The sequence below is a fragment of the Phalacrocorax carbo genome, chromosome 5 (genome assembly GCF_963921805.1).
Source record: "Phalacrocorax carbo chromosome 5, bPhaCar2.1, whole genome shotgun sequence".
Classification (NCBI taxonomy): domain Eukaryota; kingdom Metazoa; phylum Chordata; class Aves; order Suliformes; family Phalacrocoracidae; genus Phalacrocorax; species Phalacrocorax carbo.
In genome coordinates this window covers 68,224,670-68,239,515 of record NC_087517.1, presented here as the reverse complement: position 1 = coordinate 68,239,515, position 14,846 = coordinate 68,224,670, and the positions used below count along the sequence as shown (strand labels likewise).

The 14,846-nt window shown below is 44.7% G+C and overlaps 1 protein-coding gene across 1 annotated transcript; it reads left to right on the top strand.

Annotated features, from left to right (window-relative positions):
• Window positions 1-1,140: 1,140 nt before the first annotated feature.
• On the top strand, window positions 1,141-8,319 carry FGF3 (fibroblast growth factor 3). The gene is made up of 3 exons (XM_064453341.1): window positions 1,141-1,522; window positions 3,493-3,596; window positions 7,454-8,319. The coding sequence occupies exons 1-3, from the start codon at window positions 1,264-1,266 to the stop codon at window positions 7,784-7,786; spliced, it is 696 nt and encodes a 231-aa protein (XP_064309411.1). The 5' UTR covers window positions 1,141-1,263; the 3' UTR covers window positions 7,787-8,319.
• The last annotated feature ends 6,527 nt before the right edge of the window (window positions 8,320-14,846 follow it).

Below are 14,846 nucleotides of genomic sequence, written 5' to 3'. Positions count from 1 at the left end.
CCACTGCCTGTTTCAGATGCAAATCTAATTAACGAGCTGCCTTTGAGTAGCACCCGGGGACAGCGTAATTCACCAAGCTGTTGAACCTTTTGCCTTCTTTTATATTTATTTATAGGTAGCTCCATCATATTTTGAAAGCGTAGGCAGTTGTGTGAAGCTACATGGTAGCGAGTGCAGATCTGCTGTAGCTAATGAGACTTCCCAGGCACCGGAGTAGGGAACAGGATTAGCTCCGGCTTCTTGCAAACGCGTCCAGGGACGTGTCTAACAACATTCGCTGGGCCCTGCTTTGTCTAAGTTATTTTAGAAATGACTACATCTTGCAAGACCTATCTAAATAATGCGCATTATTTGTAACTGTGAACTGATTGATTTAGTAATAACTGTTTGCTTTCGACAGCGGGGACAAAGGGGGACACACACACAAGTCCTGACGCCTGGGTGAAAGCCATCAAAACGTGCGCTTCTCCTTCTAGCCTCCCGAGAAGCCACGACCCGCACCCCCTTTCTTACACTTTGCCTGTAACACGCGCGCTTGCAAAAGCGAAGATATTCGCTTAGAGCATCAGCCCCCCCCTCCTCCCCATTCACCCCCCCTCCTCCCCATTCATCCCCCGTCCCCGGGTGCCGCAGGCGGGCAGGGGGCGGCGGTGCCTGGCGGAGGGTCCGCGGCTGCACCGCGCCTCTCCGCGGGGCCGACGGGGGGGGTGCGGGTCTGCGGGGTGTCGGGGAGAGATGCTGTGTAATTTTATCCACGCTGCACTCTGGGAGTTCACACGAGACTGATACCTTTTGCCTCCTCTGCTTTGTATCAATTGGTCGCAGATCAGGCTATTGTTGCAGGAAGCTGCTTTTATTTCTATGCTCCGTCGATCAACTATTTTCCCCACAGTCTCCGGCCGAAATTCAGTGGGTGTCTCTCTCTCTTCCCCCCCCCCCCCCCCCCCCCCCTTCTGCCTCTCCGTCTCTCATGCATGCCGTCTGCCTATCTGGAAACCCAAGGAGAAGGCTGATCACGGCAGCTCCATCTAATACAAACAGCTGGGACCTTTGCTGATGTCTATTGATTTAAGTAAATCTGAGACAGATAAAAGGGCCAGATCGAGGCTGATAAAAACTTGCCAATGCTTCGCGGCTCGAACCAGTGCGCGCTCGGCAACTTTGGAGTGCTGCTAGCAAGACGTCTTTAATGGGACCCCTGGTGTCACTCGCTCCAAGCCTCCATCTCCCCAGCAGACTAAGCGCTGCGGCCATCATGCCACAATGGTTATAATTTGGATCTTGTTCCTGAGTTTGTTGCAGGAGCCGTGGTCCCCGGGGCGGGCCGCGGGGGTCCCCGAGGCCGCCGGAGCCCCCCCAAGCGACCCCCGGCCGCGCCGGGATGCAGGGGGCCGCGGCGGCGTCTACGAGCACCTCGGGGGAGCGCCCAGGCGCAGGAAGCTCTACTGTGCCACCAAGTACCACCTCCAGATCCACCTCAACGGCAAGATCAACGGCACCCTGGAGAAAAACAGCGTCTTTAGTGAGTACCGGGTTCACCTTTCCCCACCCCACCTTCCCCCGGGCCGGGGGTCTCTCGCTCGGACCATCCGCGTCCCGCTCCAGCATCGAGCGGCTGCTGGGACGGTGCCGGACGGGGGGGCGGCGAAGCGGCTCCCGCCTCTCCTCCTGCCCGGCGCTGCCGCGGGGCCGGCGGCTGGGGCTCCTTGGCGGGGAGCAGCAGCACCCCCAGCCGCCGGGGCTTTCGCCCCTTTCCCTCGCCGGGCTCGGCGAGACCTCGCCTCGGCGTGGCGGCTCCGCTGGACCCCGCAACGCCCTTTCCGCGCCCTCGCACCCTCCGGGTCCGGCTCCCGCTCTGTCCACGGGGGTTGGCGGGCTCCCCGGGGCAGCCCCCTCTGCCCCCGGGCCGGGGACACAGCCGGCTGCGGCAGAGCTGGGTCCCCGCGGGACAGAGCGGGACCCCCAAACCCCAGCTCCTTCCCAAGGTCGCCCCCCGACGGGAACCGGGAACCTGCCCTGCCCGCCCCGCCCGACCTGTCACTTGCCCTCGCTCCTCCGGGGGCTTCCCATGCTAGCCCTACCCTGGCTCGGACCGCCGGGCAGCCGGTGCCCTCACACCTCCCCGGGGCCCTCCTCGACGGGCTGCAACCTGCCCTCGCCTCCCTCGTCCCGCCCCGGCTTCTCTCCCGCTGGGGGCCTTGAGCTTCCACGGGCTAAATCACATCTGTCCCCTTTGACATGTGCCGGGGATCGGCGGTAATTAAGATGAAACGGGATATGTCGGGAGTGAGGGGGTTTGTGCGAGGGCGGCAGAAGGGAGGAGAGCGGGGCTCAGAGATGCCGCAGCCCCGGGGGGAGCCCCGGGCGCCCCCGCATCCAGCCCAGCCCCGGCCGCGGGCGCAGCCCGGCCTCCACCCCGGCCCCACCGCCCCAGGAAGCGTAAATCCCAGCTGGTGATGGCACACAGAGATAGGGGGACCTCAGGGATCTGTCTGAAGTCCATAAAGGAAAACCACTATTTCCTAGAGGAAAAACCCCCTCACTATCAAAGCCTGGAGGAGGCATCCTTCAGCAGCAAACTAGTGCCTGATTCAAAACAGCTGTACCAAAACCACTCCAACTCTCTCAGGCCAGCAATCCAGCTCTGCAAAGGGGACAGGCCCCTGGCTTTGCTTTATCGTTGCCAAAAGGCAGCAATGGGTTTGGGTGCAAGGGTCACCTCTCACCTTCAAACGCTTATGGAAAGTACCGAGCCATTGGGCCATAGCTGGAGAACTGAGAGCAGAGTTTGAGCGAGCCAGCTAGGGAGCCCTGCACGTGTAACTCAATGGCCATTTGTGCCTCCATCAGCCTCGTGGCACCTTTGGCTGGACATAAACGTTTTGGCCTCACCTGTGACGCTTCCTGTGTTTGAGACCCCCATCTTCGATGGCCTGAAAATCTCCCTTTTAATTTGGTTCAAACAGCCATATTGTCCTTGTCTGGAGGGCTACATTGACCTCCTAAATGACAAGGTCCTTTCATGATTATATACATGGCTCTAAAGTGCAGCCGATTCACTCTGTTCTACCCTCCGGAGACCTCAGCAAAGGCTTTGTCCTGGAATGGACAGCTTTGTGACTGGTTTCAATAAGTCAAGAGGTCTTGTGTTCCTAAGCATTAAAGAGGATTTAAACTTTTTTATATACATATAGGATTAAGTGAACCTCTAGTTCAGTGTCAGATCTTTTTCATTTTTGAAAGAGTTCAATCTCAATCGGACATCTAGGGGTTTGTTGTCAAGCTTGCCTCAAACAATTCCCCACATGGTCATTGGTTTACACTATTTCAGCTAATAGTCTTGTTTCATTCGCTGATTGCACTATGATTTTGGTGTGAGCTAGCAATAGCTGTGAAATCATACCCTGCAGGTAAGCAGTCGTTCAAATGCATCTCCAAAAATTACACGTGATGGGGAGCAACAACATATCTCATAACTGTTTCTGTTTCTAGGTATCCTTGAAATAACTGCTGTTGATGTTGGAATCGTTGCCATCAAGGGCTTGTTCTCTGGCAGATACCTGGCCATGAACAAAAGGGGCAGACTTTATGCATCAGTAAGTTTTACTTAAGACTGGCGTATGCCTGTCATTTCTGATGGGGAGAACAGGGCCAGTGGAGAGCACTGATTTCTTATAAATAAACATTTCTAGAGAAAAGAGTAATGTTATAACAGATTTCTGTCTGGAATTGTTACAGGCAACCAATCAGTATATTTTTAAAGGTGAAAGAAGCTGTGTTCTTACTTTCTTATTGCCTGTACGGCCAAAGGCAGGAGAATATATCTGGCAAAGGTATTTCATATGGCCAAAGCCCTGGGCAACTGGGTGCACGGACAAAGACCTCAGGAGCCAGCCTTTGCAGTGCGTAATGTCCATCTCTATTCGGAATTATCCATATTTATATTTGATGAGGGTCTTGGACACTGGCAGAGGATATACATGTCAGATAAATAATGTCCAGAAGCAACAGAGCACCTCTGTTACAGGAAAGCAGCCTACTGATGGGAGCTTCTTTGCACAGAGCATTTGTTTGGGCGGTGAAAGAATTTGCAGGTACTAAAAGGCAGGGCTATAGCAAGGAAAGGAAGTATGAGAAGGTGCAAGAGGATAAAGGTGAAAATAAACACCTTATTCTACTCCTTTGACCTCATTTTTTGTCCCGATCTTTGAGGTAAAACCTGATTTTAGTGGGAGTCTTGCCTTTTCAGCCCAGCCAATATTTCCTCTCAGTGACTAAAATACTTTAGCCTAGACGACTTCACATTCAGAGACATACTAAGGTGTATTTGTTGGTGTGTATACTATACACATTATCTACCTACTTGAATTTCTTCCATTGTCTTTGATTACATCCCTAGCAATCTTGTGATCTCTTACTGTGTAACAGCCATACCGCGCAGTTTCCCCAGGAATCCTGTGGTATGGAAACAGATTTGAAGAGGGTAAAACACGACTATGTGAAATTTGCTTCCTCCAATTAGTATTACACATAATTCTGTTGAACTGAACAGCATGATATATCCTCCAGCAACGTGAGCTTTTTCCATGTGAATGCAACCTAGGTAACACAATCAACTCAGTTGCCTCCCTGGTTTAATGTGTTTTACTCCACCTTTTCAAGAATGTTCTGATAGTGTTTCCGATCCAGCCACTGTAATGTGTCTCATGTGATGCACACTGATTAAAGGGCCTGGGTGTAAAGGTGATGTTCTTTGCTGGTGCAGAGAAGTAGACCACAAACAATTTAGGCAAAGGAAAATGCAGCTGAAGTGGAATGAGGACATACTAGCTCTGCTGTGCCAGAGCTAAGGCTGGCCACTTATACGCTCCCAGTTAATAGTCTGATTAAAATGGGCATCTTTCTCAACTGAGCTGCTCCACCAGCTCAGAGGCAGTGTCTGCCCCAAAGAAATTGATGGGAAGGATGGATTTTCAAGTTCTTTCTCATCTTTCTCTCTTTCTTGTTCAAAATAGGTATGTTTTTCCTCTAGATTAAACTTAATTAAAATAAGACTAAACAAATTCTGAGCCAAAAAGCTCCTCTCCTAGAGTGGAGAAAAGCCTAGAGTAGGGTAGCCCTGAGATTACTTTCCTTCTGGACTTCCCTTTCTTGTGTGAGGGGCATCAGGCCATCCTGAAGTTTGTTCAGCTGTCACATGCCAAGGAATATCAGCCATGAAACATTTCTGTACAGCTAGATAAGATAATTTTTGCTGTTCCAGCTCAAGTTTGAGAGAGACTCTTTCAGACTTGTGTTTCAGAGCTGGAAGGACAGTCCAGGAAAAGCTATTCCACTCCAGCTTTTTTCACAGAAGAAGCAAAGGGTGAGGGCTTAGCTCAGGAGAAGCTTCCTGGCTTTGCTTGCCTAGAAAAAACTGACCAACAACTTCACTGACGTTACGGTGTGAGGAACCTGTGCAAGGCCCCTATTTCAAAGAAGGCTGGTGTCTGTGGGCATAATTATACAGACAGCATTTTATGAAATGGTATTGGAATAACTCCGTTGGCGATCCCTTGGATCACCAATTTTCCCATGTCAATAAGATGAGTTTGTTGAGCCTGCAGAATTCTTTTGTGTCCTTAGCAGATTATGATAATCCTCTAGGTTTATCCTCTGCAATAAATCCTCTACAGCCAGAACTGAGGCAGACAGCAGGACAAAGCTACCAGATGTGGTAGTTGCATGGGCTCCAGCACTACAGCACATGAAACTCTTGTCCTTGCAAGGAAGGGCATTTCCGCTTTACAGCTGTGAAGCTGAGCGTTGTGGTTTAGCCCCAGTCAGCAACTGAGCCCCACACAGCCTCTCGCTCACTGCCCCCGTCCCCAGGGGGATGGGGGAGAGAATCAGAAGTGCCAAAGCAAGAAAACTTGTGGGTTGAGATAAGAACAGTTTAATAATCATTATAATAATAGTAATAATAATAATGGAAAACATCAGGAGAAAGAGAGAGAGGTGAAACCCAGGGAAAAAAAATAAGTGCTGCAACAGCTTACCACTGGCCAAGTGACACCACCGGTCCCTGAGCTGTGATCACTGTGCCCCCAGCCAGCTCCCCCCCGGTTAATATACTGGGCATGATGTCATATGATATGGAATATCCCTTTGGTCACTCTGGATCAGCTGTCCTGGCTGTTCCCTCTCCCCTCCCGGCTTCTTGCGCACCCGGCAGAGCATGGTAGGCTGCAAAAGTCCTTGACTAGTGTGAGCTCTACTTAGCAACATCTAAAATATCAGTGTGTTATCAACATTATTCTACTAAATCCAAAGCAAGCACTATACCAGCTACTAGGAAGAAAATTAACTCTATCCTGGCCAAAACCAGGACACATGTTGAGTCTTTTAAAATCTAGTTAAACATCTATCTGCATTTCTGGTGAATGAACAGCATTAAAGCCATATTGTTAATGGAGCCTGTGGCTTTTCTGGCCCCAGCCTGGCTGCTTGCGCCCTTTCTATGTCCTCCACAGAGGCAATACTAACAAAAACCCTCTATAAAGACCATGGTAGCAGTTCCCCTCTGCCTCTGTGCTTTACGTGTTAGATACTGAAGTCTTAATCACACAGGTACAGCAAAGATGATTTTGTAGTTAAGAAGAGATGTACAGTGTGGGAAGTCCTTTTATTTGCACCATTTCTCCTGCTCCCAGGGAGGAGGGAGGAGTTTCTTTTGCCAGGCTTTTGCACACTCTTACCTCTCAGTTGAGGATCAGATGAAGAAGAGCAAATTTTGACAGTGTGAGCACCCAGGATGGGTGTGTATTCTTGCTTCCAGTCTGATAAAGGAGCAGCCTAGTATTTTGGAGGAACACACTGGTGGGCAGGGTGTGCTTTCATTTTGTTATGCTGAAGCAAACAAAGAAGCTTCATAAAGGTGTTGTTTTCTGCTCAAATAACTGTAACAAATTGGATGTAATAGACTTGCAGGTGTATTTAACTACTAATATACCATCTAAAGAGCCACATTTTACATTCAACTGTAGTATTTTACCTTTTTAATAGATGTCAAAGGTTGATAGGCAGCAATTAAATAATCTGTCCAGTTCACAGGCTCATTTAGATCCTTAAGCACAAAAAGATTACATTTACAGCCGAACAATCAGCAGAGCTATTCATTCCTATTCACCTACCATTTTTTGTTTTCAAATTGGTTTTTTGGCTTCTTTCTGTCTCTGACCCACAGAGTACACTCACACAGCTGACAGCACTGGGTTGCACAGCAGTTCAGGCTCAGACCTTCCCTTCTGCCCACCTTTTGTAGCCCCAGTCTGAGTTTTTCTTACCACATGTGTAGCTGTCCTTATCTTAAAACTGAGTAGAGTCTTGCCTAAGACTAGTCTAACCATATTGAGATAGAAGAGAGCTACTGCCCATATAGTCTTTCTTAAACTTTGTCATGTTTGCTTTACAGGAAAATTATAATGCAGAGTGTGAGTTTGTGGAGAGGATCCATGAATTAGGTTATAATACCTACGCGTCCCGTCTCTACAGGACTGTACCTAACAGAGCCGGCACCAAGCGCAAAGCCAGTGCAGAGAGACTCTGGTATGTCTCAATCAATGGGAAAGGACGACCCAGAAGGGGTTTTAAAACTCGCAGGACACAGAAATCATCTCTCTTTCTGCCCAGAGTATTGGATAACAAAGACCATGAAATGGTCCGACTGTTCCACACAAACGTGAAATACCGAGAGAGTCTCCTGAAGCCCCCGAGCAAGAACCAGCGGAGAAGGAGAGGACACTGACGGGGGTGGGGGAGCTTGTTTGGGGGCTGGAAGTGACTGAGAGTCTTCAAAATACTACTTGAAAAACTAACAGCTGTGATTGTACAACAGGCATTAACATGGACATTTTTTAGACACTGTATGATATAACTGAAAGTCACATCACTTCCTTTTAGCTATTGTAGAATTATTATTTGTGCTAAGAGATGCGAGATAAACTAAGGTGCATTCAAATGTAAATTAGTTGGATGTAATAATATTGTCAATTACTTTCACATTTTCTTTTCTAAAAAAAATTAATCATTTTCATTATTAGTATTTTCATTCTAACTTGCCGTAGGGTATTATCTCAGTGACCCTGTCCTCCCAGATTGCATGAATATTTCACACTTACCAATTTTGCGTCCACAGAGAAACCATAGCACTTTCATGGCTCTTTTGGCTGTTCCTCCAACACAGGAGTTAGGAAACTGGTTTATTTTTTAACTTACATATATTTATTTTTATTTTATGATCAGTCAGTATCAATTATACTTGTTCCGTGACTGTCCAAGAAAAGTGGATTTGTAAGCTACTTCAAACATTTCAACAGACCTACATATTCCTAGAGTATTTTTGAATTTGTTTAATTAAAAACCCGAGACCTGACCTTGTCATTCAAATAAATGAATGTTGGTAAAGTGGCATTTGCACTGGCCAAGCTTTAGCAATATGTACCTGTTTACCAATTGATGAATCCTTTCCTAAAATAGGACCCAAATATGATGTGAACGCTGAGTGTGTGGTGCGGACTGAACTTGCAATATAGGAAAATTCAGCACTGGGGTGAGAATCTTTATCAGGTACTTGACCCAGTTCTAGGTTAAGTATGTTTTAACTGGTTTTGGTGGAAGATAGCTATCACATTGGGCATACAAAAACTGTTGTGACCTGCTGACTTACGGTGGCTGCTATGTTCTAATTTACCTTTCTTTTCAAATGGTTGTTATTTTCACAAAGTAATCATAAACTGAAAGCTCCAAATCCAGACGAGGGCTAACGATCTTCAGTTTTGGTTCAACCCACATCAAAAGATGTTTCTATAAATTTTTCTACTCTGATTCTGGAAGTTAGCTTTTACAAAGCTGAGGGGAGTCCACATCACAAGTTTAATACTGAGCAAGGGGGTTAAGCTTTAAAACTGTCTCTACACAGCCAGGAGTAGCCGAAAGATTTAGATGTGCTTGACAAGCACAAATAATGGTCATTTCAATGAGATTTGGCCTTGTGCTTTTCACTTCCTAGAATTAGGCCCTGATACAGCACAGCTGCAGAAAAGAGCCTGTACTGAAACAAACATTCCATCTGAATTTAACCAAAGATCTGTAAGTTAAATGTGACACTATATAGAAACAGACAGGTGCAAATCCCATTCCTGGTCATATGGACACAAAGTTCTTCTTTTGGGCTTCCTACTGAATAACAGTATTTAAAACTAGGTAGTGTAAATCTTCTCTCACTAAGGGGTGAATTCTGTGAGAAAGTAAAATGAGCCCATAGAAGGAGTTTACTAGCCTAGTGGTTATAGGTTTAGCGCTGCTTACATCCCTATGAAGGGAAAACTAGAAAGGTGTCTATACCAAAAAGTACGCTCCGTTCTTCCCACCTCTGCATCTTTTCTGTAATATTCTCACAAAGAAGAAAACTATGTTTGAATAAGGAAATCAAAATTCTTTGATCTCTGCTTTTCTTTACACTGAAATAATGTCAAAAGACACTTAAATGACATACATTAAATAATGTAATGCGGTGCACACAGAATAGACCAGGTTTAAAACAGGCTACAGAAAACCATGAACTATGTTCCCAAATCTTCTTGCTTTTACAAAATAAATGAAAATAGTGAGTGGATCTTCACAGAAGTAAGCAGGCAGTATCGTGTCAGGAGCCATTGAAAAACCTGCGTGAAGAAGAAACATAAAGACTGAAAAAGAAGCAGAAGAATCCCAATTTTCTGTTTACTTTCCTGTGAACCACACGAGGTCCAAACTACTGCAGAATTCAAAGTGACTTTTGAAAGTTGATTGTATCAGTGAAGAAAATTAAGTTTTGCATCCTGGGCATCAGGGGTGTTTTGGGGACACAGTGTTGACTACGCCAGCTACCCTATCTCAGGTCTGTGTTTCCCTTCAGGCTACTGGTGGGGGCTGAACAATTTGACTGGGCAGAAAAGGGAGGGAGGGAGGAGAACAAAGCACCAGGGGAGGAAAGTGTCAGTAAACCCCACTGGCAGGGGAAGATCACCTACAGCTGAAGACTGAGAGAGCTGTTTTTCCCCATCTGATTTCTGGGCTATATTTATTTTGGCTGCTTTCAGATCTACTTCACCCTAACTTGTAAGAAAACCAAGACCCATTCTCAGCTTTCTCTCCCCTAAAAAAATGTTGTTGTAAACCTAATGACTAATGACTGCATCAGGTATTTTTGATACAATCCTGAATATCTAAAGAAAGTGGACAAACTCCTCTGTTTCCCATGACACAAAGGTGGCACCTTCATGCCAGCTCCAAGTCTGTTCCCTATCAAACAGTTAGTCCCCCCTCTCAGCTTTCCTTAAGGGCAAGTGCTTGTGCTGACTGTATCCCTTATTTGCTGTCTCTGTTTTTACTGATTTTTCCTCTCATTCTTTTCTCCTTCTACTTCTCTTTTAAAGGTGGTCAGACTGCCTGCCATAATGCAACAGAAGGTAACTGCTGTAGGTGATACAGGAATATCATGATTTACCCTTGTCTTTGTTCTGAGCTGTATTCGATGCTTGTCATAGAATTATTGTTTCAACCACCTTCCCAGAGGAAATTGCTATGAAGTTTGGCTTAACACATGAACTATATCCTTATTTCAGCTTCAGTTTTCATCCCAACAGAGTCTAAAATACTGACACTGAAAAAAAAAAGGAGTGAGGAGACAAAAGAAAACAATAATTAACTGATTGGATGCAATGGCATTTTAACTACTGTCGGTAAGTGATGATTTTCACATCAACCTAGAACAATTTTACTCATGTTCTTAGAATTTTTCTTTGCTCAGCCTCACTGCAGCAATTCAAAGGAGGTGGCTTTGGGATTTGTCTTTTTTTTTCTTTTAAGAAATATTAATGATCTTGTTGAAGTACTTTTCATTACAGACATTCTTTACTTAATATTCTTTTAACAACCTTGAATTCTACAGTTCCCAGATACTGACTAAAATCCTATCCACGGTAATTATCCCAGTTGTAGCCTATATCCCACTTTATTTATTTGAACCAGAACCTTACGAGACGCCTTACAAGAGGCAGTAGATTTGAGTTACTTTTACTTTCTCCTTAGGACTGTAAAGTCAAGATGTGTCTCCTCATTTAAAAGTTTCCGGAGGGACTTTACACCTTTCCATTGTACAGGCTATTATCAGGCTTTTTTCTTTTTTTTTCCCTTTTTTTTCCCTTTTTTTTTTTTTGAGGAAGATGTAAGCATTACCCATTTTTTTTTTGATTGTAGAGTTTCTGCAGCTTCACATGCTCCAGAAGTTCACTGGCATCTTTAAATTCATCACAAAACAGAGATCATAAAAAGGGTCATTCGGGGAAGCCAGACCTGGTAAAGAGCTCATCTGCTGCAACCTTTTGGTCATATTCCAGGTCAATTTTCAATTGTTTTGTGGTTCAGAGTCCATTTCAGGGCCACCATCAGCATTCTGTGGTTACACCTGCATTAGCACATAGTGCAGACCCACTGCAACTGATCTGCAGAGCAAAACCTTTGGTGTCAAGAACCCGGTGTCCACACTAACCATATTTTGGAAGTGGGTGGGACGGCTCCTTTGGATAACTGGCCCCATGGACTGAAAGCCCTTTGGCAGGTGGAGTGCTCTGAGAAGTTTTTTGCATTGAGTGTCGCCCAGAAGGAAACCACTTCACACGTGGATTGACATAACTCCAACTAGCAGGAGAGCTTGCTCAGAAGCATGCTTCTGATTTGAACCCAATGCCAGTGTAGATGCACCCTGTGTGAGATCCGCTCATTCACACCCTGTAACTCTTTCCTTGTGGGGCAGAAACCAGATCTTGAGACCATGGCTTCAACCCCCTCCATCCTGGGTGGCAAGTTGATTACCAGAGCACAAAACTGTCCTTGTTCTCATCCTGGAGCCTGGAGACCATGGTCACCACATTAACTGCCTATTCCCAGACAACCTGCTCTGGGTGGCCCTGCTTGAGGAGAGGGGCTGGACTAGGTGCCCTCCAGAGGTCCCTTCCAACTCCAAACTTTCTGTGATTCAGTGACTCAATTACTAGTTGTACTGAATCCAAACGGATTATTAGTTTGCCCTCACCTTTGGGTATTCAGAGTCAAGCTGTGTATTTCAGAATCCAGCTCCCTATCCCAACCCCTCAGGTTTCTCTCCACAAACTTCATCTGAAAGCAACCATGCTGTTCAGTTTTGGATCAGTTATTCTCTGGCGTACTATCTATCTGTTCTTTCCCTTAAAATCCCTTATTGCACATTCAGTAAAGTTGTTCAATTGCCACATACGAACAAAAAAATGGAGCAGCTGGTGTGTGTACTTCCAAAAGCTACCTATTCAGCTTGCTGTCCTGCACCAGCTCTTTCCTGAGCTCCACAAGGTATATTCTCTTCATCTCCTTCACCTCCTCCACATCATAACAGTCTTTCTGTTGGTGCCATTTCTAGCACTTTATAGAACTCTTTCCTTCCAGTTCTGCACTTTTTTAAAAAGTAAATATTATTCTGTAGAAATTGCAATATACAATTTCTACAGAAATATAGAAATTCTACAGAATATACAAATATTGTGTTGTTTTCCCCGTCACTCATACATTATTTGAACTGTCATTTTCTTTCATGGACATGAAGCAGAGAACGGTGCAGCAAGGGGGTTTGGCAAGCAGTTTTAATTCACTTACTTCCAGGCAGAAGACATGCAGGCTGATCCATGACTTCTTGATTTATATCTGAAGCAGATTTTTTTAGTTCCTTTAGTCTTTGCTTTAGCCCATCATAGCTCTTCTATTCCAAGCTGTTCAAAACGTCACGTAAAATATTCTGTTCTTTAGTGATTATGTTGGTACTTTTGTGATTATCTGTTCATAAAAAGCAAGAATTGTGCATGAAACATAAATAGCTACCCCATGTTGGATAACTAAGTTACAAAGCATGAGTTGCTTCCCAATTTACTCACACGTTTTCCTTCACTTTCTCAACACGGATTTTCCCTCCATTTGAAGGTCATTACTCCACCACCCTGATATTATATTTCAGCAATTTTGTGATATTTCTGAACCTCTCTTTCACTGCTCGCTGTAGGTCTGATATGCATTTCTGCAAGCTCTGCTACCATTACCCATTTGCTTCAGCAGGAATAGCAGTGCACCCCATCTGTATTTGGAAACGCCTTCACAGTCCTACCCTCAGCATTTAAAAGAGATTGGTGATATTTCTCAAGGTAACCTTATCTAATTACAAAGAATGTATAAAATCTATTTTCCTCAGTCACCACAAGCATGAAGTAATGCTAGAGGGGATTTTTTTGTTCGTACTTTTTAATGGCAGTACCTAGCCCCAAACCCTCTCTCTTCCCGAGTCCTTTTGTGAGCTTTTGGATTTCCTGCTTTACTTCCTGATGTTTCCTCTTTCTTCTCTGCTTTTCTTCACAGATGTACAACCCTCTGCAAAACAATAGGCAAAGAAAACCTTTTGACCACGCGTGCCTTTGCTTTGGGTGGTTGCATGGACCTGGTTTTGGAATGGGGCTGGTATTAGTTCAACTATTCAGTTGACAAGGCTTAACTGTTTCTTGTAATTGTCTGAATCGAGGATGAGGATGTGGTTACTCCCCCAGCTTTCAGAAGGTTTAGTCCCACCCAGAACAGTTTAGGCTGCAAAAATTCTAGGCAGCAAAGCTGTTACAATACACTGATATTCATCATCAATTGTTTGATTCGCAGCCCTATCAGTCAATAGGAGCTCAGAAGAGCAGACAAGTAAATACTTTAAAGCTGTAGCGAGGCAGGGCAATATGAGACATCACAAAACAATGCCACTGAAAAGTCTCTTTGTGTTACCGTGAAAACCTCTCTCCTGAGCACCCTGCCACCACTGTCCATTAGCGTCCAGAATCTCACTTACAGACCTATACAATATCCTCAGAAAATAAAGCTGTCCATGATGACAACAAAAACTTTGAATCTTAGTGCTTATTTGTATTTGATATAAAGCATAAGATTCTTCATATTTATATGGACATGTAATGCATAGTTGTATGGAATTTTCCTCAGAAAAATGTATAATCAATTACATTAAAAAGGAAGAATCCTTTTTCTGGCCTCAAAAACTCAGCGAGAGTACTAAAAGAGAGTGGTTTACAATGTACCTCTCCAAAAATGTGTTAAAACAAATTAAGCCAAACCTTTCTAAATTTAGTCATCATGAAATTACTGAATGTCATATACCTACAGCAACTACGATTACATCTTGGAGCCCAAAGCAAACAAGATTCTACATATTTTTATACTCCAGGAATTGAAACGTTTCAATTTTAATTACCAGTAGTGTGCTGAAGGCCTTGTAAAAAGAGGCATTCAGTCAGGACAGCTATTTATACATTGTTTATGTGCACAATTGTTTTCTAAGAACCAAACATTTGCAAGGAGATTAGCATGCCACTCTGCCAAAAAGACCTTGATAGGAACCGCTGTGGTCTGTCTTATCAAAACGATAATCTGTGCACAGGAGGACCTTACTGAAAGCTCTTATTTTGCTCCCTTTGGAATGCCAAATCTTTTTATTGGCAATAAATATAGCATTTAGAAGTATCACAAGAGAAGTATCTTCTATCAGGAAAATACACCAACAAAGAAACAAACAAGTGAAACAACATATGGTGGGATGAAGTGCATTAACTCCCACTAATTCAAATCCATCTTGTTAGAATATTCTTTGTGATATGAGTCATTTAGCATTTACATAAGCTATGTCTGATACAATTCACAAACGAGATAGCAACAAGCCCTTCAGACTTCACAGGCAAGAGATTGATGTTGGA

Excerpts from the sequence above, each read along its gene's own strand:
- FGF3 (XM_064453341.1), top strand. The coding sequence starts at position 1,264 with ATGGTTATAATTTGGATCTTGTTCCTGAGTTTGTTGCAGGAGCCGTGG. Across the intron at positions 1,523-3,492 it reads GGAGAAAAACAGCGTCTTTA|GTATCCTTGAAATAACTGCT; the intron begins GTGAGTACCGGG and ends TTCTGTTTCTAG. Across the intron at positions 3,597-7,453 it reads GGGGCAGACTTTATGCATCA|GAAAATTATAATGCAGAGTG; the intron begins GTAAGTTTTACT and ends TTTGCTTTACAG.